The sequence below is a fragment of the Falco peregrinus genome, chromosome 2 (assembly GCF_023634155.1).
Source record: "Falco peregrinus isolate bFalPer1 chromosome 2, bFalPer1.pri, whole genome shotgun sequence".
Classification (NCBI taxonomy): domain Eukaryota; kingdom Metazoa; phylum Chordata; class Aves; order Falconiformes; family Falconidae; genus Falco; species Falco peregrinus.
The window spans coordinates 49,943,372-49,968,022 of NC_073722.1; the positions used below are offsets into that span (position 1 = coordinate 49,943,372).

At 39.6% G+C, this 24,651-nt stretch overlaps 1 protein-coding gene across 9 annotated transcripts in view; it reads left to right on the plus strand.

The window, feature by feature from the left end:
* ABLIM2 (actin binding LIM protein family member 2) overlaps positions 1-20,115 on the plus strand; it is a 144,837-nt gene extending 124,722 nt beyond the window's left edge. For all 9 annotated transcript variants that reach the window (XM_055796832.1, XM_055796823.1, XM_055796825.1 and 6 more), the window contains 5 exons: positions 1,912-1,970; positions 4,017-4,071; positions 5,435-5,499; positions 5,670-5,750; positions 18,360-20,115. In XM_055796832.1, the coding sequence (XP_055652807.1) occupies positions 1,912-1,970; positions 4,017-4,071; positions 5,435-5,499; positions 5,670-5,750; positions 18,360-18,473 (374 nt within the window). In that variant the 3' untranslated portion in view covers positions 18,474-20,115. The remainder of the gene's footprint in view (positions 1-1,911; positions 1,971-4,016; positions 4,072-5,434; positions 5,500-5,669; positions 5,751-18,359) is intronic.
* The last annotated feature ends 4,536 nt before the right edge of the window (positions 20,116-24,651 follow it).

A 24,651-nucleotide genomic window follows, 5' to 3' on the forward strand; every position in this document is an offset into this window, starting at 1 on the left:
CTTGAGGCAATTTCAGCTCAACACCAGTCCATGCTGACACTTTTCTTTAGCAGCCTTGCTCCGTTCTCACTACCCATTTCTTACATTTTGTTATTTCCTTACAGACTTTATAATTCCTCTGATAAACTCCCATCTTTTCCAGATTTGCATTTAATTTCAAGTGTGGCCAAATACCAGTCACTGTAATAATATCACATTAGATGAGATCCAATAAAATTTGTCTTGTGCAGAAGTAATTTCTCTTAACAAAGAAAGCAAGCCTGGCACTGTGTCCTTAACTTATGTCAAACCAATTAAAATCTATGTGAATGTAATTGATTTTCTGTTTACATTGATGGTTTTGTTCAGTCTTTCCTTAAGTTTTCTGTTGGAAGCAAGCTGGTAGCTCCTGATTAGCTTTCCCCCCTCTTAAATATAAGAACTATAGTTGCTCTTCTCCAGTGGTAAGAGGTATTGGACTTGCAATTTGATGTGAGCTTATCGCTCCCTATTTAAGTACATTAAGTGCTTTTTCATTATGGCTGTGATTCATCAATGTTCCCTTATCCCGCTAGCTTTCATTCCTTACTCAGTGCTCTATCTTTTGTTCCTAAAAACAGCGATGAAATGCTGCTGTTGGAGCCCTGTCTAGGTTACCTTTCACCTCTGCTGTATACTGTCAGCGTAGCTCCCAGTGATCCCATTTCTTCGTTCCTTGTTCTCTTTTTATTTGGATAGCTGGGGAACCTTTCTCTATTTGTTTTAGTATCGTTTTTCAGCGTTTAACTCAGCTTGACTTCTGGCAGTTCTCACTTTATCTCGGCACATCACGAGCTCTTTGCTGATCCATCTTTTGTTTTTTCTTTCTGTATGCTTATTCCTAATCATCTCCTCAGGGTATTTATTAATCCAGTGAGGTCTGGATTCCCCCCTCCTGCATTCCCCTTTGGACACAGATTGCTAAGATTTTTGACAGAAAGAAGCATTGTATGTCCAGTTCTTTGAGCTAACTGACTTCTCTAACTCTTTGCAGTTATCAAAGTTTCCTGTACTGGAATCAAGAATGTTTATTACACACTTGTTTGTTCATCTTTTGTTTCTTTTAAACTGATTCAACTTGTTGCTGCTTATAATACAGCATTATCTTAATTAACCAAAAAATAATCTGAAACACTTTTTGTCCTTTCACTGACAAAAGGAACTTCCAAACTTTCTTATTAGATTCTCAGTATTAAAAGTAAGAGTTCTCAGTTGTTTCATAGTGGCTGCACACAGTTTCATCACCATATTACATACAGTTTGTTCATGGTAACACTGCTTTGCTGATTTTGTCTATTTTTTTAACTTTCTCATGAGTGTTTATACTCTCACTGATTTACTTTATCTATTGCCATATCTTCTTTTATGCTTTTTTCCACTTGAAACAGTAGAAGTTTTAAAGAAAGCAAAAACATTTTTGTGGGGTTTTTTTAAGTGGTAGGCTACAAATCCTTCCTTTTGAAGAGACAAAACCAAAACCACATACATCCTGATCAGAAGTGATGTAACTCTAAAATGATGGTACCTTTAATCCCATTTTCAAGTCATGGTTTACACAAAGTTGGAGGGCAGAGATTTCACGAGCTCTCAAATCTGCTTTGCATCACGTAGCTGCATAAGGCTTCCGTAACATGAGTCCCACAGCTCTGTTCATGTCATGCCCGGTAAGGTGAGTGCCTACTGGCATGCTGTTATTTATAGACATTGTTACACATGTTCATGTACATTAAATATGGAGAAGAGGTGAGCATTGCTCAGTTATATGTCATCCCATTAATAGAATGTACATATTGATCTTGTAATTTCTGTTTCTGGATGTTTTCTTGAATTCTGTGTTTCAGTAGTCTGTAAAGGGTTTACAAAACATACAGTTGTATGTTGTGTCTTTTACAGGATTTCCATATTCTAAATCTGCTTCTCTGCCTGGCTATGGAAAGAATGGCTTACATCAGGTAGGTATACATTTAAATGCATTCTCCAAGCAATAGTGTATCATAAACAGGCAGCTTAGTAAGTAGTTGAAAATCTACACAGTAGACACTTCAAAGGTGTTTTGGCTGCCAGCCTTGTCTGACAGATTCATACCCTATGTGGGTTACAGTTTGTCTGTCTGCAAGAGTAAGACAGACTGAGGCTTCTCCTTTTAATTGTGTACATCATGAGCATTAGAAATCTTGATTCTCCTCCCAAAACAAACGAAGGTCGAAAATGCACAGGCTATTAATCTATATTAATAGATCACAGTATAGCTTGAATTAATGATAGAGTGAGTTAGGCCTATAATTACGCAAGTAATGATCTTAGAGCAAAGGTGGAGCAGCCCACATCCACTCCATTTCTTGAACCATCTGTCTGGTTTTTTTCTAGTATGCATGTGTGTATATGTGTATGTATATACACGCACAGTCATCGTACTTTTAAGGCAGGGAGGGAGCAATATAGAGAGAATGGCAGACAGCAATCTAGAAGGCAAAATACGTAACAATTATGATCAGATCAGACTAGTTGTTCTTTTTCTAATCTTTTTTTATTATTTTTGTAAGTCTAGGGAAAAGGCATCTTTGACCCTATGGTCTCTCTTACTCTCTGGCATCTAGCATTACGGGTTCTCAGTTCATGGCTTACCATTTTTAGGTACAAATCCATTATGCTTAATAGCAATAAGCTGGCCATACATACATGCACACGTGCACTTAAATTTATAAGACTGATTTGTGTCTAAACTACATGGACAGGACCTCATTCAGATTCCCTCCTTTCTCCAAAGGAAGATGTGAAAGCTACAAAAGCACGAGTGGGATTTTACTTTACAGTGATACATGTCAAACTGCAGGTCATTGGGAGGACAACAAGAAAGCAACTGTCAAAAGAGTAGCTAAATTATTTTTTCAGTAGCTACTGAAATGTCCATCCCTTTGAGTTAATCTTGCAGGGCTAATTGTGCCTGCATTGCTTCAATACCTGACTGCCTGAATTCCTCTGTGAAGGAACCAGTGGCACTGCAACTTGATCAAATGTGACTTCGGAAACTAAAAGGGTCTGGAGAAACCTGTCCCCACCTGTGAGTCAACGGGGTCTTTTTCTGACTTTTCACAATAACTGTTACCAGTAACTTTGAAGCGAGGGACTGACTGGCGCCCAGCCACTGTACTGGTGAGGTACCAAAGCCATCGGGAGGCTTGACAGAGGCAGGCGGACACCAGCCGCATCAGCCGTGCGCTGGCCGCGCGCGCCGGCTGGAGCCGTGCAGTGCAGCGTGGAAGCGGCGGGTGGCAGCAGCTGTCCCACCTAAAGGCTCCAACCTTAGCTGAAAACGGTAGGGAGGTTGGAAAGGTTGCTTGCACGTGGTCAGATCCTTGAGGCCAAAATTCCTCTCGCAGTGGATGTCCTCTGTTTGGACCGCTGGTTCATACCAGCTTCTGCGGTTTGTTATTTTTAATCAGCCATCCCAGTGCTGCATAACAAAATAAACTGAAACCAAACGACAAGGAACCTTGCAGGTTATTGTGAGCATAGCTGTGCACACCGTTCGTACCTTAACAGGCAAAAATGAGACTCAGGGGAAAAAAACCCCATATAATAGTGCTTTTCTGTTCTCCTGTAATGTTTTTTCATCATACCATTTGCCGGCAAAGGAAGAATAACAACGAGTCAGACAAAGCTATGGCACACATGCACAGTTCTTCCTGGTCTTAATGGCATCAGCAGTGTGAAGCAGAAAGCAGAGTGAGAGATGTTTTAGTGCCGCATAAGTGATTTGTGACAGTGGCAGTAAGATGTCTGCTTGGCATGGAAAGGCATGTGACAATTTCAGTCCTACCTTGCTTACTTGAGCAATTAGGTTGAGTTCAAATGAAACTCTGTATTCTCATTCTGTCTTGCCAGGATCTGTGTTTTGATTGTCTGGTACCAACTGGTTTTCTTTTTTCTCTTGTCAACATGCAGAGTGGTTTAGTAGTGTATTTTGCTGCTACATTGCTTCTGTCTTTCTCTTTCAGCCTGAAAATATGGGCCAATATGAAATGGACCAGGAGGCAAGCTGGGGGATGAAAGGTACGTTGCAATTTCATTTTCACTTCACTTCATGTTTTCTTCCTTTGAGGATGCTCATTAATACATTGACCAGAAAGGTTTCTATTCTGAGATCTCCCCATAGTTCATGTAGTAATGACTAGACAGAGATCCACCTCAGTATCATGTTCATCACAGAGAATCTTCTTTTCATCTAACTGAACATAAAGCCTGACTGAAGTCCTGTATCATAAAGTTGTACAACTAGGCTGAGTCAATCCCAGTATCCTCAATGTGTGGCAACAGTCTCTGGGATGGTGGTCTTATATCAAAGGCAGGAAGAAATTTAAGATAATCACTGCTTCAAGGCATATCTCATTTTTTAAAAGATGTCCATTGTGCTTCTTGTTTGTGCTACAGTGTGGTTAAAATATACAGAATTCAAAAAGCAGAATTCATTTGCATTATTTGTTTTTGTTACAGTTTAAATGGACTGTGAACTTAATATGGAACTTGTGTTGAAATTTTCAAAAGAGCAGAGCAATTTAGGAATATGCATCTACTCATGGGGAAGAGTAGGATTTTGTTTCCAAGACGCTTGAGCTCATTTTGAAAATCTTACTCTGATGCTTCACTTCATGCTTCTGTATTGATGCAAACATTTTTCTCTATGTTTGAACAAAGTACAGATTTTGAAAAGTAGGCTTATCTCTGATTTCATTTCAGACCATAAAAAGGTCTATGAAAATGTATTGGCTCTCCTGATTGCATTTAATCATGGTTGTGGACAGGTGACATTGTGGTAGTCATAGCATATATAGTCATGTAGTGACCTAACTAGAATACTCCTGTGCTAGTTTAGATCCAGGAGTCATTGTCCCCACACCCCTAAATCATCTTCTCTTCACTGTTGTTATTCCTTCTGCGGTCAGCCCAAGTGCAGGATGTTGGCATCTTGAAATATTGTATTAACATAATGGTTTTCATGTATGTTCCCAAGCTGACTTGCCTGTAATAATCCATATATTTTAACTGTTTCCAGTAAAGAACAATAAGGGCAGGACTTTTGGATGACAGACTGACTTAACTCTGCACAAAAGCATCCTGTAAAGAGAAATTCCCAATTTTGCCAGAATACTCACTGTGTAACCCAATAGCATCAAGAGATGGACTTTCTGTAATAAGCGTTTAATTTCAAGGACTACTGCTTCAGTGATAGACAGCGTTATAGGCATTCAGAGCATGGGGGTCAAATGCATACTATACGTGCAGTTATCCAACAGCTATTGAGAAGACAGAAATGTAGTAGCGCAACAAATCGCTGACGTACCTAAATGTTCGTTGCAGTGTCTCCAAAAGAAGCCTATAAATTCTAAACTGTGAACCTGTTCTTATTCTCTTGCAGAATACAAGGTAAGAAGGGCTTTTCCAACACTGGAAGAACAATCAGATTCAGCACTTCCTAGCAAGGTTACATATGTTCCTTTTTTTTTTATTTTGTTAATTTTTGTCCCAGTGAAATATTTGTCAAATCAAGATGCAAGTATGTACCGTTTAAATTAGTAAGTTCTCCATACTGTCACATCCGCACATAAGAATCAGATTTGGCTGGAGTTCATATGCTCTTGTCTTTTTAACAGATTTATCCTTATGAAACACTTATTGTAACAAACCGAGTTCGTGTGAAACTGCCTAAGGATGTGGACAGGACCAGGCTGGAGGTAGGAATGATGTTTGCTTGATGGCTTTGCAAGTCTTTGTTCTGTTTGTTTACCATGGTAGGTATTCCTGTGACCAAGTAATAGCAATGAAAGAAGAGAGGAGAGAGGAATAACATTATATATTATGTTTTATTGCAAAACACTAGTACGTGGGCAATTTAACTAAAAAAGAGTAGCCAAAAACCTGGTAAATATCTGAGCAAATGGTGTTTTACAAAGATACCGATGAAACATGTTAGTTTTGGATGATGATACAGGATATTGAAAGCTGGAATGGAACAGGTGGAAGCTTGTGTTTTTAACTCCTGTAAAAAACATCCTCCTAGAATAACCTGAGTATTATAAAATACCTCCTTTTATCTTGCAAATATGTAGACCTATGTCTGGTCCATTGTCTTATTCAGCCTTGCCTTTGGCTCTGTGATCCATGGTCACTGTGCCACAGATTTGCTGTAGCATCCATCTCTCTCAAAAAGTAGCAGTGTATGCTGGAGAAATGCAGATATAATTTCTTGTAAAGGAAACCTTAGTTTCCAAAGGCCAAAGATAGCTCAGTAAAAAATATGTGATAACAATATTGCACTTTCGGGAAGATTTATATTTAAATAAATATATTGGTTTTTTATCTTGATAATGTGACAAGAAAAGAAGAAAAAACTTAAATCTTAAAGCAAAAAAAGAAGAAAAACTGTGAAGAGGCAGAAAGGTCTTCATTAAAGATCAATTAAAAAAATGTCATTTACCAAGTTTTTATATACATAGTATATTTTGGAAATGGTATTACATTCTTAAATAGTTCAATGTGCTTGTTGCTTGATTACCCAGCAAATGGTATTGATTTGATTGTAAGGAAAAAGCCTCAAACGTGCTGTTTTAAGCCTGGGGTATAGCAAGGCATGATAGCAATAATAAAAAGCATAATGAGTCCAGAAAAAGGAGCAGGGAGTTGGAGGGATACTCATCTGGACACATCCTATAAAGGATTCTTTTATATATACACATATATGTGTGTGTGTATATTAAAGAACAGAGTCTTTATTTAAATACATCCGACTGGTCTGAATAGCAAATGCAGCTCCACGTTACTTTTTTTAAGACAACACGTAGTTTGCTTCGGGTGGATCGTGCCTGTCCTGGCTGCCATTATCCGTAACTCATATACTGTCCTCGGCTGGGTTTGCTGTTTGTATAATGTTGGAGTTGCTCCGTCTGCCTCGTGCCAGGTGCAGCCCAGTGCATCATAGCTCAAGGAGCCTGACGACTTCAAACATCTCGCAGAGGTTTGCAGAAAGAACAGTCAATAAGATCTGCTTCAGACCTGCACCAGAGAAGCAATAAGGGGACCGGGCTGGTCCTGCTGATTGCTGCACTATGTTAAACACGTGTGTTGGCAGGAAGGACTCCTTTGGAAACCATCTTACGTTTATTAGGGATTGGTAGTTTTTTAAACAGTTAAATTAGCAGCATTTTAATAGGATTTTGACTACTGGAAGAACAGAGGCAGCAGCTCATCTACACATTCAAACCATATGCAGAGAGCTGAGTGACAGGCACAAGCTGTTGCCTTCCCTGCCAGCTGCTTTCCTTCCTCCCTGTCCCTTCTTTCTGCATTACGGAATTGCTGGAAATAAGTTTCTCTAAGCTTTATATAGAGAAGAAGTTTATCATTATTTCCTCTTGTGGCAGAAGAAGAAGATTGCAACTTAGTTGCTGGCTTGTGTATTCAGCAGCTTTCAGTCTTGAGCCAGACACAGGGCGAGGTGGGTGTACGGGTTTGCACAGGAACGGATCAGGATTAGGCACATACCCCCGCTGTCTGTTAGTAGGGGACCCACTTAGAGTATCTTGGTATCTTCACGCTGGAAGCAGGTGCCAAGGTTGGATTTCACCTTCACCTGAGCTCCATTTCACAATTCTGGAAGGTAAGATTCGATGCTCACAGATCTCTAGGAGGCAGGTGCTCACTCCAAGCAGAACTGGTTGCCAGTTGATCTGTTTTCATCCTGCATAGCCAGTGTCACTTGTGGAAGGGCTGGCTTGTGCCTACAGAACTGCTAAAGGTGATAGCACTGCTAAGCCCATCCAAACTGTAGTGTGATTTACCTAGGAAAATACTTAAATAAAACAAAAATCTTATAATATTAGAGTTTTATTCTGATCAGTTTTGTGAGCTGAAGCCTTGCATTGCTCTCGCTGCTGCAAATCAGAACAAGCTCCTGGGTGTGATGGCTGTGGACAGGGTACAGGTGGTGTCCGTGAGAGGAGACCTAGAACTGTTGTGTTTTGTATCAGCTGTCAAACCTGAAAGCGGTCTTACTGTGTCCAGTATGACTAGAACATCTCGTACATGATGTTTGATTTCCTTCTCTACTTAGGAGCAATAAGGTGACTAAATCTGCGTAAGCTAGATTTATTTAGCAGCATTCTCGCAAGCTGACTTGAAGCGGGCTCCTGTTTGTGAACTCTGAATGATCTGGCACAGAAGTCATGGAACAGGCACTGTTGTTTGTCTCTGATTCCCTCTTCCAAGGGGTGTCTCTGATACTGAGTGTTCCTGTCATGAAAAGTGAACTCAAGTAAAACAGTATTAGCTCCTTGGGTCAGATTAAGGGAGGCTGCAGTGAAGACCTCAGCTGATGGTCAAGGACCGCAGGAGGGTGGGGTTTTAATGGGTGGTAGTGTTTTCCTAGCTTTGCTCCCATTGTGAGTATTTTTTAGATTACACTGTTCTGTAAGAAATTTATTTTAAGGGTTCTAAAAAATATTTTCCTGTAGGAATGCATATTTTTCTAAGCCCAAGAGGTATCTAGAGATTAGGAAGGCTCAACTGGTAATAAACGCATTCAAATAATAGGAATTCTTTCTTTCAAAAGCATAGAAACACTCAGCATGTTTTTGTTTGCTTGTTCTAACTCAGCAGTGAGGCAGAAGCGCCCAATTCCTGGTGCTCCTCCAGGAGATACTTATGCCAACAGTGAACTAATACATAGAGCATTGAGAATTCGTTATAATAAATGGTCTGCTGATGTTTAAATACATTACTGGCACACAGGCTTTTGAATGGATAGCCTGGATCTTCATTTAGTATAAGCTGATTAGAAATGCAAGGAATTTACACTGAATAAGGATTTAACCCAGGATGGTTTTTTAGAAGTTTCTCTCTACCACAGTGCTCTTATCTAACATTAGATGAATGGAGCAGCATTCCCGTGAGCTATTCTAACAGGGAATGGTGAAGAACAAGTTAATGCAGATAATGTTGCAGGACAACAGAGCAGTAGCACAGGGTTGGATTACATGGTCTGGGTGAAGAGGAACTGCACCCTGGCTGCATCTGCAGATACACAGACTTGGGGAACAGCAGCTGATGCTCAGGTGGGCAGAGCCTCCAGTCAGAGGGACTGGGCCAGGCTACAGGAATGTGTCAACAGGGACTTCATGAAGTTCAGTGAAGGTAAATCCAGTTTCCTGCACCTGTGACAGAGTAACACCAGTCATCAGTGCAAGGAGGGGGGAACAGCTCTGCGGAAAAGTATCTGATGGTCCTGATGGAAAACAAGCTGAATGTGAGGCAGCAACTCACCTTTGCAGTAGAGAGGTTATGGAAGAAAATATACCCTTCTCAGAAGCAAACACTGGAAGGCCAAGAGGCAACAGTCACAAGTTGCAGGAAGGGAAATACAATTAGATACAAGGGAAAAATTCCTCCCTGGGAGAACAGTGCACTGGAACAGGCTGCCCAGGAGGCGATGGAGACTCCATCTCTGGATGGATGCAAAAAGCAGCTGAACAAGGCCTTGAGGAACATGGTCTAATTTTAAAGTTGGCCCTGTTTTGAAGACCTCTGTGAATCCCTAATTTGCTTAGGTTGGTATATTCTGTGAAGACAAAGCCTTAACATAATTACAAAATAGGCTTATTTGGTGCTCTTGCTGCAGTAGCCTTTGAAAAAATATGTATTTTAGTCTACTTTGGAACGTTTTATGAAAAGGATCATTTTATTGTTATGCAGAGGCTTAAATATAAGTGTCCTGGAACAAATTTCCCAAATTTGGACAACTTAAGTCCTGAGTTTCCAGGCACAAAGACATCACCTTTGGGTGGTACACATTAGGACATTACTCACCTGCTGGTTTCCCAATGATGTTCCACATGGCCTGTTGTGGGTTTTTTTCCAGAGGAAGCTGGGCTTATGAACACTTTTGAAATTCTTGATACCCCTTTTAAGTACTTGAATACCTTTTATGGTTTAGGCTTTTGTCTCCTAAAAGCACGCACTTGGTACTTTTAGCTTACATTGGGTATTGTTTGCCTTTTGTACAGTCACAGCAGTGTGGTTCAGTGCTTGCTCATCCAGATTGATGGTTCATGTGCAGCTGCATAGATTTACTGGGGTTTTTTTTCCTCTTGAAGTTGCTTTTGTCACAGAGTATAAGATTTCTTTTGTGGTCACAGGCTGGTAGCTTTGAAAGCCAACATAGTCAGAGTCTTCCATTTGGAAACCATCTTCTAGTGTTTTCATTTGATTTTTTTTTTATCTTAATGTATCTTAGTTTCTTTAGCCTTTTCTTTTGGATGTCAGAGAGTTAAAAGCGTTATTCATTTATGCCTATCAAATGCAGTAGAAGGGAAATTATACCACTTTTGTTCAAACAAAAAAAAAAGCCTGTTCATTCTTTGTTTAACAAGTATACGCTGAAACAACTGCTAAGGAAAAAAGTGTTCTGGAATGTCAAGTAGCAAACCTTCATCTGCCACCTTGTTCTCTTGTAAACAGAAATAAGAGATTTAATCATGGGTGCGGTCTTGTTTGAACAGAGTACTCACTTAATTCAAACATGCTTTTCCTCCTGAAACTGCTTGTCTGGACTCATTTTAGGGATGACGTTTTTTCCACTAGTTTTTATTCAACAGCCACCCTGGGTTCTAACCATTTGGGCTGCAACCATTTTGGGACTGGTTTCCAGTAACTGAGGCTGAATTTGTAACAGCCCCAGCTCCTCAGTGTCATTCATACAAGCAATGTTGTGTGTCCCACCTCCTCTGGAGCTCAGATGGAGAAAATCAGAGCAAAACTGGAATGCTGTGTGTTTTAACAACAGAGAAGTGCATTTTGTAGTTTGGGGCTGGATTTGAGGTTACGGGGTCACTTCACGATGAAGCTCATAACCTGGAGTGACAAAGTGCAGGTCACTGACTTCAGTGGAGCTTTGCAGTGTTTATCTTGAAAAACGTTTGTATGGTGTTTCTTATTTTAGGCATATGCTTGTGTTTTGATCAGTGCTGGATGTCTATGTTAAGTTTTCAAATCCATTACGAAAGGAGCTGTTGTAAAATGAAATATGCATTACAAATTATGTGATATGTATGAAGGCTAAATCCTATCTGAGTGGAAACACTGTGGGAGTGAACAGAGATTCAATGTGGAGCATTCATATTACAGGTGCACTAAAGCCCAAACTAAGGGAAACTGGAAAATCTGCTCTAAGAATAGTTTGTACCTAAATCGAATGCAATTTGTGAAACTCAAAATCTTCTATATATTTTCATATTCATTATGGATTTGTAGTTTTAGTTTTATTTATTAATTATTTTCTTAATTACATAGTGGTTTTTATCATCAGTCTGCTGAAGGCAAATACTTATGTCAATGTCAGTATGAAAAAGCTGATTTGTTTGGATGAGAGAAAGATGGCCCAGGTTATCCTCAGAGATGTTCCATGTGTACCACTGTGTAGGTATTATATTGCTATCCCTAAAAGAAATACTTTTATCTGTTTGGCTTCTTGCATATTTATGGATGACTCAGCTGGTAGAAAATTCAGAACGTACAGTGCTACTGCAGAATATTTTGTGTGCGCCTTGTGGTGTTCCACAAGAAGTGGGATTGCAGGTACCCCACAGTAGTAGTGCTGACCAGAATGCAGCTTCTCTGTGAAGTTTCACGGTACCCTGAAATACTAAATGAGGTATATCCACAGATCCAGCAGCCTTGTATAGACACTTGGGGTGACGCCAGCATGGGGAAGGGTTTCAGACTCCTTTCGTTGCTGCTTCTATTACACTACTTTTCCTGGGAGCGTTTTTGGGTCCCACATGGCTATGTGGAAGCAGCACACCTCCTGCCAAGGCTCGGTTGCACAAGTGCTTCAGCGGTTCCCTCTTCTAAGTGTTTTCATCTAGTGTCACTGCAATTGTAGTGCCTGCTGCCTCATCCCCTAATCAACTGAGCTGCTCTAGCTATCTTTTGAAGTTCATTAGGTGGCAACTCATGCTATTTCTTAACTTTCCCTCCCCTATCACATAATTACTAAATAATTTGAAATATTTATTGAGCATGAAGCTTAATTATTCCGTAGATGAGCGTAACATTCAATACTCCCTTGGGAATGTGGCACATGGCTAATTACAGCTTGGTAATGAGCCATGCAGTAGGCTTAGAAGAAACCTCTGAAATGCCTGCTGAGCCCCAGCAGTGCACCAGAAAGAAGGGTGAAGAGTGCAAACCTTGTGAAAGCAAAATGAGGATTTGAATTTCAATAGATAAAAGAGAAAATTTTCCAGAAAATTATGATTGGGCATCCAGAAGTAATATTTGGGCTAACTTTGGGAGGCACAGGAAAAGGGAATGGAGGGGGAGTGGAAAGAAATAAAACTGGGGGGGGAGGACGCTGTTACTGTTCCAAATGTTGAGGTAGGTTTAATATCCTAAGTCTTAATACAGGAAGAGACTGTGTCCCACCAGTAAAGCCTCTGTGCTACCCTAAAGATCTGAGATTCCATTATTTATATCAATGCTTGCCTACCTGTGAATAAACGCTTCCCAGTAAATCCCAGTTTACTTTGAATATTTTGCATTTTGAAGATTCTGGAAAAGATCCTATAGCTTTTACTTCTGGATTTTGTGGGTCAGACGTTGTAAGTGTTACAAGGACTCCGAACAAAAATGAATTTGAGTGGATGACTATTTGAAATGCACTCTAAAACAGAGTGCACAGTAGTGCTTCAGAGAAAGACTAGCTGAAGGATTCACTATGGATTCAAGCAAAGGTGATGTAATGCTCAGCCATCATTTCATATGAACATAATGTAACAAAAAGCAAAAGAGAATTAAACCTGAAGTTTTAAATGACCTCTAGGCATTAGGACTTCGATTTTTCTAGTCTTCAACTCATCACCTCCTGCCATCTACTGTGTTGCTTCATGGGTTCAATATCGACTCATGAAAAAGTATGGTGTCCTCTGAATTTCCTGCATCAGTGGGTTTTTATGTGAGGACTCCCATCCAATTACTGACACAGGGTAACCGTGCTTGTGCAGCATGACCTGGGCACAGCTTACTGTAGTACGGCTGTCGGTTAATTGCAATTTTCCCTTCCTGCGACTTATTCACACTAATGCCATGTTCCTAGGTATTAGTTTTGAACGTCTGAATTTCAGTAAAAGCACTATTATTCTCCAGGAAAAGAAATCTCATTGAATTAAATAAACATTGTAACTCTATTTCAAATGATTAGTGACTTTTTAGCAGGCCACAAAAAAAAAAAGAGACGAGCCTCATTAATTTACAGCAAAAAACATCACTTCTTTCTGAGATAACACTGTGGACCAAGTATCTGAATGTGCGATTAATTACTTTTGTTCTCAGAGACTCAAAAATGAGCATGTATCTGTACCGTGCATTTTAATGACGGTGTTTTGCAGAGCATGAGAATTTTCCATTATAGCGGTTGCATTGCAGTAGAGGGGTTTAGCTCAGCCCTTGCTTAGTTCTGTGTATCTTCATAAGAAACATTTGTGGTTTAATCCTTCGGTTGTGCATTTGCATGTTTTAGGAGAGCTAGCTACATAATGGCAGCAAGGTGTGGTACCCTTCTCGCACAGTGCTGTGCCCTATAGGTAACATGCGGGTGAGGAATTAGAGCAGCAGCATTCAGCTTCCAAGCTGCAGGCCACCTTCAGGCTTCCCAGAGTGTGATCCCAAGGTTGTGATCCTGTATCTCTAATCCAAAATGCTGTTAGTGCAGGTGAGAGATTGTGGTTCTGCAGACATGACTCTCCTCTTCATACAAATCCACTGCTGTGACTCGTGGATGCATCTGGTGGATCCTCAGCACTTTACTAAACTTGAGCCTCGCTTTCTTTTTCTAATTTCCCATGCAAGCTGACACAAAACGCTATTCAGAACAAAAGATTGAGCACTATTGACTTTACAAGCCTCAGATTAATACAATTTTATCAAAATAATACAATGTCCTTCCTAGCGTGGCAATTGCATACTTGAATATATCCAAAATGCTGATGTTCTGATGCTGCAAGCTCCAGTATGGCAGACTTTTTAAGAAGATTAAGAACCATCTAAACTCTTTACCTTATTTTTAGCAAGGTTTTCAGGTAGCATGATGTTGACATCACTATGTAGCTTCTGAACTGAGCTCACTTAAATGCAGTCAGTTCAGAGCGTGGGCAGAAGGGGACCTTAAGCTGGTCCTCTGCACTCAGCATCAGCAATGTGCCCAGCTTTGCAGTTGATGCAGAGCAGAGAAGCAGGTTGAATTAAGCTGCCTGAATATGACCAAATTGTCACAAAGGGAATTAAGAATTGGTTACTAGCACACTGTAAAACACCCAGACTTCCTATGTAAACAAGGCCAACACTAGTAAAAAAAAAAAAGGAATGAATATTACTTTTACTAATAACTCTGGCCATTCATTTAATGGCCCAATGATGCACTGTTAACATAGCTGGATGTTTTAAGTTGATCCAATCCTAAAAAAAAAAAAAAAAAAAAAAAAGTAACCACGTTCATGGCCTTGTAAGGCATAGCTTTACACACACATCTTCTCTCACACCTCAAGATGAATATCCTCTCTATTCCCTATGCATCATTTTCAATTTCCCTTCTTTTGTTTGATTAATGAGACAAAATAACGCTTCAGTTAAAACAAATTAATATTCCAATAGCTGAGAAGAAAGATAAATCAATCTAAGATTCTTGTGTGTTTTCTCTGCCTTTATTTGGGAAGAGCTCTAGGTCTTAAAGCTATAAGGTTTAGTGAAGTCCCAGCAATAGTGCGGGCAAAATTTAACAACACACATACAAAGAAAAGTATGAACATAAACTTCTCACACTGGCCTATTCCCATGGTGTTTAGACCCTTCAAATACTTGTAGACATTTACCATATTTTCCCTTAGTCATCATCTGGCTACGCTTGTACATACTTAGGCCTTTTAGTCTTTCCTCATAAATCAAACTCTGCAACCCCTGATTACTTTTGTTACTTTCATCTGAAGCCCTGCCGGTTTGATGACATCTTCCTGGGATCAAGGCTTATTCCAAAATCTGCAGACAGAACTGTAATAATTGCTGCTTCTAGGGTCAGTCCCGAAGCTAGAGCCCATGATGCTTAAGAAGGGGATAGTGAAAGCTTCTGTGGTGCAGGGAGAATGGTGGGAGTGACGCTACACTGGGCACAGGCTGGTGTCCTCAGAGAGGGTTCAGACCAGAGGGGAGGTGTTTCCTTCTACTAGAATTAATTTTGCATGTGGGTAATTCATTGAGGGAGTAAGAAACTTTGCTAATATTGTGGTATGGTTGTTAGTCCTTGAGATGACGGACAGTATGCGGAGGAAAATTAAAAGCAAAGAAACTGTCTAGTGGAATGGGAGGTGGAAATAAGTGAGCTGGTGCTTTCCCCATCTCAGTCTCTGCTACTGCATCCCTAGGCTGGAAATTCTCAACTGCTTTTGGACCAGGTGGCACCAACCGAGAGCTTCTGTGAGGAAAAAAAATAATAATTGTGCTTATGTAAACCAGAACTTAAGTATAATTAGAAAACAAGTGCATGCAAGGAATGAAGGTGATATCTGGATACTAGCAGAGGAGCAGGCTGCACATCTGATTCATACTGGCTTGGATAGATGCATGCAGACTGAAAGCTCACTAAGCCTTGAGGGCAAAGCAAAATGATAAATGACAATGTACGGCCTTGGCAAGGAAAGGGGGAATTGCAGAGCTTGTTGTCACAACGGAGGTTGGTGACAAGCTTCACTGTGGGGCAAAGGTGCAGCAAGTGTTGGCACCCCGGAGAAGAGGCCCGATGGATGATGTGGGGCTTCCTGACTCCCCCCCTGTTGATCTTCAGTATTGAAACAGATCTGATGAGACCACAACAGTTTCTAGGAAGACATGGGGTAATTTACCTCAAGGAAAAAAATAATGTGAAAACATTCCTTTTAAAGTTTCACATTTCCTGTGGCTTTGGGTGATTGGCAAAGTGGATTTACTTGCGGGCTATAGGCTTTCTGATTTTCTCTTTGAGTATGAACTACAGTTTGTCACTGCCTTCTCCTGAGCAAGGTGACATCTGAAGTCTTACCCACAGTCTAGAAAGTAAGATAAACCAAAATATGATACGCTTTGCTCATCCAGACTTCTTTTTTAATCCCACAGTTTACAGACATGTTCCTTGCTGTGAGAAATGACTGAAGTTAAGCTTGCTCACATTTATCCACTAGATTACCAGGAAAATATTTTTCAAAATCAATACAGAGAGAAGTTACTTTTTCTTTCCAAACCCAGAAGAATTAAATTCTGTCGGTGAGAGGTTGTTTCTAAAATACGTGGTCAGATGTTGCTCGTTCCCATGCAAAACAAGATCTCCTTTGCCAAATATGCATGGCGTGTTTGTTCCGTGCTATGCATAGTGCTTATGGTGGGTTGCTATCAGTGGTCAAATGAAAAATGAAGGCTCAGTTCCAAGCTCTTAGTCACTGTTGTTCTCAATATGTGGAATCTCAAGGGAAAAAACCTAAAGCTGTCTTTTTTTAAGAAACCACAAGGGCCCATGATGACCATTCAAGGTATTTAAATGTAGTGATTTCTTACAAACACTTTCATCAGTTTTCCTTGAGTAATTTACATTACAAAGATCAACTGATTGTTAATAAAGGGAAAGTAAACTTTTGCTTTCAAATTTGTCAAAAAAATAGCTTTGTAAGGTAGGGCCAATGGGGCTGTGTCTGTCCTGGTTGGGTAAACCGCTGTGGGATTACCAGGGCTGCTTAGCATGCTCCTGCCACGATTTTGGCTCCTAGTGGCAAGCTGTCATCCAGACAGTGCTGGAACCTGATTCAAATGCAAGACAGCCTTGGCCTATTTTAAATACTGGTAAAAGCATAGTCTAAAGGAGCCAGTGGCTCCCCTTCCCCTGGGGAGCACTATGTTTCCCCCTACCTTCAGCATCTTGCACTTGACATTTTCTGGTAGCATAATTCACATTTGTGAGGACTGTATCTCTTTTAAAATTACCTTCCTGTCTGGTTGCCGATGTGCATCTTTAGAGTGGGTAATGTGGACTAGATGGTGGGTTTGAGCCTTTTCCAAGTGATGAGGATGTTGAACCCAGGTTTCTTACCTCCTGGGAAATTCTGGCACCAGGAGGCAGTGAGATGAAAAGGGACAATATCCTTCCTTTGAAATTATGCACTTGTTTAATGTGTGATGAGCCTGATTCTGCTGTGTGAGGCATGTCCAAGTGTTTCTTGCACTCAGCAGCTTTGAGGGACCTAATTTTTGGATATAAGTGGTACTTAAGTAGGTGCCAAGGTACTCAGGCTGGGGCTGCCCAGCTGTGCCCAGAAGGACAGATGCATCTGGGGAGCTTCCAATCAAAAGCTTGGTTGGGGAGGAGAGGGTTAGATCGCAGGGCTGGTCCCAGGTTTCAAGGAAATCTTTGTGGAAGAGGAGAGTCCATGTTTAAAAATTGTAATTTATAATTCTCATTGAATCTATCCCCTTCAGAGAGTGTGTGCTTAACACATCAGAAACAGAACCATAACTGATACTACTGAAATGGTTGAGCAAGAGTTAGTCCACAGTTACTAGAATAATTTTATATGATACTCATTTCTAATTCACACATTTCTCTTTCCTGCCTTTTCTGTGTGTATACCAATAATTGTTAGGCAATTGTTATCTTACCTCCTTCCAGTTCTTTATGTTTTTATTCTTCCCTTTCTCTCTCTCTCCTTTTAAAAAAATACTGAATCATGAAAACATCAAACAGAAGCATAGTTCTTGGCATTTAAAAAAAAAAACAAAAAACAAAAAAACACTTTATCCAACTTGGACTTCTGATATGAGTCCAACCCTGTGGATAAGCACATTTTGGATTTAAGAATTTAGGTGTGCTCTCTCCTTTGTTACAAGGCTGGTGTTAGTGGACCAATGTGGTGTCCACCGCTCTCATTAAAGATCAAGGCAAAACAAATCCAATCTGAAATTACACCATCTGTTTAAAGTCCTGGAATAGCTTACATTTGTCTCAGTGTGCTCTGTCATCAAGTACTGTGTGTAAACACTCTTTTTCCCAAAGTCCATAGCTTCTGTGCAGTTAGAGCTATATTGAAAAGATTTTTTTTTCATTTCCCAACTAGTCTGAACTTACTTGGATTTGATGCAGGTTTTTTTCCAGAACTAATTTGGGAATTTAAATGGAAATTCTAATGCATTATTTTTGCAATGTGTTTTAAAACTTAGGAAGGGCAGAAATATTCCTGTGCACAGACGAGCTTAATGATACCTTTTGTGTTTTCATTTTCAAGAGGCATTTGTCCCCTGAAGAGTTCCAGGAAGTCTTCAAAATGAGCATTGAGGAATTTGATCGTCTGGCACTTTGGAAGCGGAATGACTTGAAGAAAAAGGCCCTGCTTTTCTAGCCCCTCCCGGATAAAATATGTGCTTAATCAAAACAAAAATAGTCTTGCCAGAACTATCACATGCACTTGCTGTTGAACCATTGTCCAGCTTCATTGTGTTAGTATGTGTCAGGGGAAACAGGACAGATTAGATGGCAATGCGTTGGAATACAGAGAATTTGCTAATCTTGCATGACCAGCTGGTTTTGTCAGTAACTCCTGGTCCTACCCAGTTTACAACGTGCAAAAAACCTAGCTTGAAAATTATTGTTGCTTGCAGTTATTGCTTGATGCAAATGGAAATTCTGAAAGGAAGAGAAAAAAGTGTAGCTGTGACAAAGGAAAGACATCCAACATTTTGTTCCATTAAGTTTTACAACACAATTTTTACAAAATCAAGTAAGTAATATAAAATTCTCCAACAGGGGATCACATGCTATTAAAAACATGGTAAAAGCCAAAGAAAAGCATGTCTGCAAGCAATTATTGCAATTGTTTATGTGTGGTACTTTTTAAGAATGAAAGCAAAAATATGGAAGCACCTTAATTCTACTTCTTATATTTAGACACAGCCTACTCTCTAAAAGGTCATATTTGTCTAGAAGGTAACTAGCTATCTTTAATTACAACACAAGAGTTTTTATTTTATTAAGTATATATTGTGACATAAAACAGTTATAATGACTAAAATGTATACAGAACTACTTAAGAATTTAGTCCCATTCATCAGGAAAACTGAAGCCTTATACAAAACTGGTTTAAGAGTGTATTGTGCCAGTTGACTATGTTTTCCTACTGGTTTGGGGTGTTTGGAAAACTTTTTTTTTTACATTTCGTGCTGATAAAAATACCATGTAATCTTAATTATATGTAGATAGATATATCTATCTATAAAATAATTATTTTCATTAATACATGTCCTAAGTAAAGACATTCTTACTTTCTCCACTTTCTGGCTTTACACAGTAAGCCATGACAACTGTGATGGCAATTGGTAGGTGTGGAAATGGAACAGTTCAGCATAAAATGTAACAAAAAAAGCTTGGTGTGCTCTATCAATAATACATCCAATTATAATCAAATATATAAAACCCTCATGCATTACTATTTGCATGTTTTCTGTACAAGTCAATTTAAAAAAACCAAACCTATGTGATACTGGTGCAGTACCTTGAAACTATCTTAAATAACAAGCAAAGCTAACAAAATCTGAGCATTTGATATGAGCGTTAGACCTTGATCTCTCTTCCAGCTGAAAGACTGTATTAAATTTAATAATTTCATATGGTCGAAAGTATGGTTGCTGACAAAGAATGTTTTAAAGTGAGTTGCTAGTTTTGTGTGATACTAAAAGAGCATTACAAAAAGTACATTTTTCAGCCATGTGTCAGTATTCTGCATTTTTACTGCCTTGAATGTTTGTTACTCACTTCCTACTTCACTATGTCTCTTTGCATTTCCTTAAAGTAACTGGTTAATATACGCACTACAACACACTATTTCAGCTGACCCAGCATTGGAAAAATCAGAGCATTGAACATGCCTTCTTCCAACTAACTTTCAAAGTCCATGCTGTTGGAAACAAGTATTTTCTCATGACCTTAATGTTTTGTCTGATGATACAAATGTTTAAAAAATTCATTAAAACAAAGACATAACCGAATGAGTTTTCTAATGTGTGTATAATTTTTAGATTGTAGTGCTGCTCCGGATAGGGTCTTCCCATGATATTACTGTAAATAAGATGTAACTTGCACTGGATTTGCTCGCTGAGGAGAGCATTAAGTGTACCTCAGAATGTCAAGTTACTGTGAAGTTGGTCATGATTTAAACAATCCATCAAGCAACTGTCACATCCGACCAAGCACAAGCTGCTTCACTGGTGATGTCCAGTGTACAGAACCATTAGCCAGTCTTAATTGAGAGCTCCTGACCACCTGAGACCTCATCTGTAATGCTCTTCAACCTCAGGATAATGTGTTACATTTTGCCTACATGTCAAAGCTGGCAGGCACTGAGATGGGCCAGTGCAGAACGTGATCAGCAAGGTCTGTTGGTGCTACGAAAATCTAAATCCAGGAGAACAACTGGCTGGAGGGTGCTGATGAGTAAATTTGATGTTGGTGAAGACCACTTTTCTCATCTACACCTTCCTGGGACATCAGGTTGATTACAGGCATTTTATCAGTGAGTAAAAAAATTGCATGTTGATCAAAGAAATCCCTATACTGGTGCAGATCAGGTTCAATATCAGTCTTCATATATAATTTGAAAATTGCTTAACCACAGCAGCTATTGTACCAGTTTAGAAACCAACCTATGCTGTAAGGAAAATGTGCCAATAAGCCATGACAACTGTGATGGCAATTGGCAGGTGTGGAAATGGAACAGTTCAGCATAAAATGTAACTAACAAAGCTTGGTGTGCTCTATCCATAATAAGTCAAATTATAATTAGATATATAAACCCCTCATGCATTACTATTTGCATGTTTCTATACAAGTCAATTTAAAAACCCCAAACCTATGTGATACTGGTGCTGTACCTTGAAACTATTAAGTAACAAGCAAAGCTAACAAAATAACAAAAGCTAAGAAGCTGAGCAACACCTGTGAACAACAGCTCCATGCTGCTGTGCTGTATTATGCAGATGTATGGCTGATGGCAAGCAAGGACAGTGAGAGCATTTGAGCTCTGTTTGACTCATTTACGTTGTTTTGAGCCAGTTAGTCTTATAATGTCAAAAGCCTTAAAAGTGTCTCCTGAAGGACCTTGTCCTACCTGATCTAAATCAGATACAACTTTTTTTACATACCCCCATGTAGACATTTTAGCTCGTGAGCATCAGTTCTTACCACAACTCACAACTGTACCTAGGAGTGGTACCCTATCATCTACTTATGTTGGCTTACAAGTCAGTTTGTCATTCTGTGCTCCCTTTTATGGTCAGTGAAGAGAGAAAAATCACTTCAGTTACATCCTAATGTTCAAATCTAGTTATATGAATTGCACCCATCATGTCCGTGGACTATAAAGAAAGCCAGCCCAACTGCAGAAGTATGCATTGCAAGCTACCTAATCTTAGATAAAATTAATTCTGTGCCTACAGTCTAGAAGTGAAAATAATAAGCCAGATTTTACCCAGTTGGTGGAATATCAGTCTTGCAACCATTGGTCGTTCCTAAGCCATGTTATCAAATCACTTTCAAACTATCGGGACGGTACTTTGAATTGCACAGGTCTCACAAAACCCCTTAACACAGTAATTCTTTGTGTTCATTATGCTATTCACCAAACAGACACGTATTTGGTGCCAAACACGCAAAAATGTTTTAGAAGACAGTCAGTTTATCAACTTAGGTTCCTACTACCAGCCAAAACCCAAAAGGAATTTGGCTTCCGTACACAAAACCTTTGCTGATGTTAGATGAACAAGTACTCTTGTGTGTCCTTCTAACTTCGTTTTCCTGAAAGTTTGAAAAGGTCTGTGGATGTCAGTTCTGTGCAAAGGTGGCATAACTCAATAAGCTGTTCTGTTTTTCAGACCATACATGTCGGTGTATCACTCTATATTTAAAGTATGGTGTGCTGACCTATTTAGTTATGCTTTATAGCCTAACTAAATTCTCATTTACAGTATGATATTGTATGCTGGATTTGGCACCAGCCAAATATACCAGTGTAAAAGGGCCATAAAGCGAGTAGTGTTGTAGTTCACTTCACTGCTAAGTTTTCTGTACATCACCTAAACTCTGTAAAGCAGAACATGGCATACCAGAGAATACATTTCTTTTTCCAAAAATTTATCACAGTTTCCCCGTTTGGAAACTGCAAATTTAAATTTTAGTCACGTAGTCTTCTTTCGGGAACTTAAAGTGTGTCTTATTAAACGTGAACAGACTAACATGCATAATCAATATTCTGGTTTATTTCTGGAGTTCCATATGTTAATCTTAAATACCATTATGAAAAGGAAAACACATTTCAGAGTAATGAGATAAATCTTTGCCAGAATATTCCATCTAATACTGTGGTTCAGCATTGGCAGTAACATACTCGGAGTCTCAACAGATCGTCGGCTGTTTATTAGATAATGCTCTTTATGGTTATTCAGATAGCATTCCATAGTCCTGTTTTCAAGGAAATGCTGTCTGTCAGCATTTTGGTAAGTATGGATATAGCTGTGCAGCTCAAGATCAGTATACCTCTTGAAGGAAACTATCTTGACATGTATACAAGAAGCAAGGGAATTCTGTCAGAGATTTCACTTTTGTACTTGGATCTGAGTTGTGTGTCTCAGCTGTTCATGACAACCCTGATGTATGACCTAATTCTCACCTTATGTGTTTTAAACAAGGTATGTCTCAAGCATAGCAATGAAAGAGCCAACTTATTTTATCATTATAGTCTTTGAGACAAAGGAACACTTGGATTTTTGTGGTTGCTGAAGAATAGCTGACCAACAATTCCAGATAGGAAACCAGGCATGCCAGGTTATCGTTACAGCTGTCTGAGAGGGCTGGACATTTTCGTCTGACCTTTTGCTATTTCTTTTCCTTGTGGTTCAGGGGAGAACTCTGAAAACTGAAATTGCAGAAACAAGAAAATACATGGTTCTGAGAAGCTACCTGGAATCTAATAACCCTCTGAGACAAGGCTAGTTTTACATGAACAAAAAAGACGCAGTTCAGAACAAGAGAGATGCCTTGTCTTACATTTGTCATTTTGATGTGGAACCAGCTAACGTTTCCCAAGCAGGACCAAGCCAGATCGTTAATTATATCAGCTGTTTCACAGATCTGCAGGAAGGTGCCATCCTGCTGTTTGCGGATGAACTGGGTGAGGTCCCTGGGGCCACTGTGTGTATGGTGCATGGGTGTCACAGCGTCCTCGTCTTCTCCTGCCCCTTTGACTTGTGTGTGAGGACAAGGGTCATGTTTTAAGCAACGTAAGATCCAGACTGTACTTTGACCAATCTGATTACTTGATAGGGCACTGGAGTAGCTACCTTTTTTCAGATATCTTGAGTATCTATAAAAAAAAAATAAATTAATATCACAATGACAGACGACAATTCTCTTGTGCATATAGAATTAAACCAGAGGCTTGCATTTCTTCTTGATATCCAGGCCACCTCTGAGCTGTGGCGAAATCCTGAGGCTCACGGGAGGTGCCTGCTCAGGCTGTTGGAGTCTTTGTATCCCTTCTTACTTCTGTTCTGTGAAAAGCCATGTTAGCAAAGGTGATAAAAATGCGTGCCTTTGAGACACTAGATCTCAACTGTTTACTTCTCTGGTAATGAAGCACACACAGCAAGCTGAAGTTTGTTGGGTTATTGCAGCTGGTTACTATTCCCTCCTCACAACCCCCGGCTCAGTGAGTAACAGCTAAGGGAGGTAAGTAGGTTTGTGTTTTACCAAGTGCTTTTACTTTCATGATTTAGCAGGTTTTCTGCCTACCACTCTGTGTTTGACGTGTTGACTACTGTGCACACAGGTATTTGTAAGTAGGTAGGTTCTAGGTTTTTTTTAAATGGTTGAACAAATCTGCGCAGCACTGGAGCAGTCTGGAGCAGCCATAGTTCTTCTGTGCCCCGTGCAGCAGCACCAGAGTCAACAGCAGGAAACCGAAAACGGACAAAAGCAACATGTCCCATGTAAATACATGTATAATATTTCAAGGCTTTAAGGAAGAAGTTTACTGTCTCAGCTATGATATATTTACTATTTGTTAGAAGCAGCCTGGATATCCTTGATTTCTGTTTCCAAATCTTGTTACATTTGTGTTCTGGATGATTTGGTGTTGACCCATTTTCTCCACTTCCTATGATGCACTGCTTTATTACATTGTCTAACTCATCTCTCCCCTAAAAACTGGAAATTTTATGGAGACTTTTTTGAGAAGTTTTCAGTTTCTTTTGTGATTAAAACCTTTCTTTGCCCTTGATAATTCTTCTGCAAGCTCCCATCAGCATGCTGTAACTTGTGCTCAGGAGGTGATCTGACAGAAGAAAGGCATTACAGGATTTGCTTTATATTTACTATGGACATTATAACATTTTTTTTTTTTTTCATGGGAAGAAGAAAGGTAAGAATCACTTTAACTTTTTACTACAAATGGACATTATTCTGGAGCCGTGCTTGAGGTAGTCTCACTATTGCAAGTTGATTTTTTTTCCCCCTGAGCAAACACGTTTCTG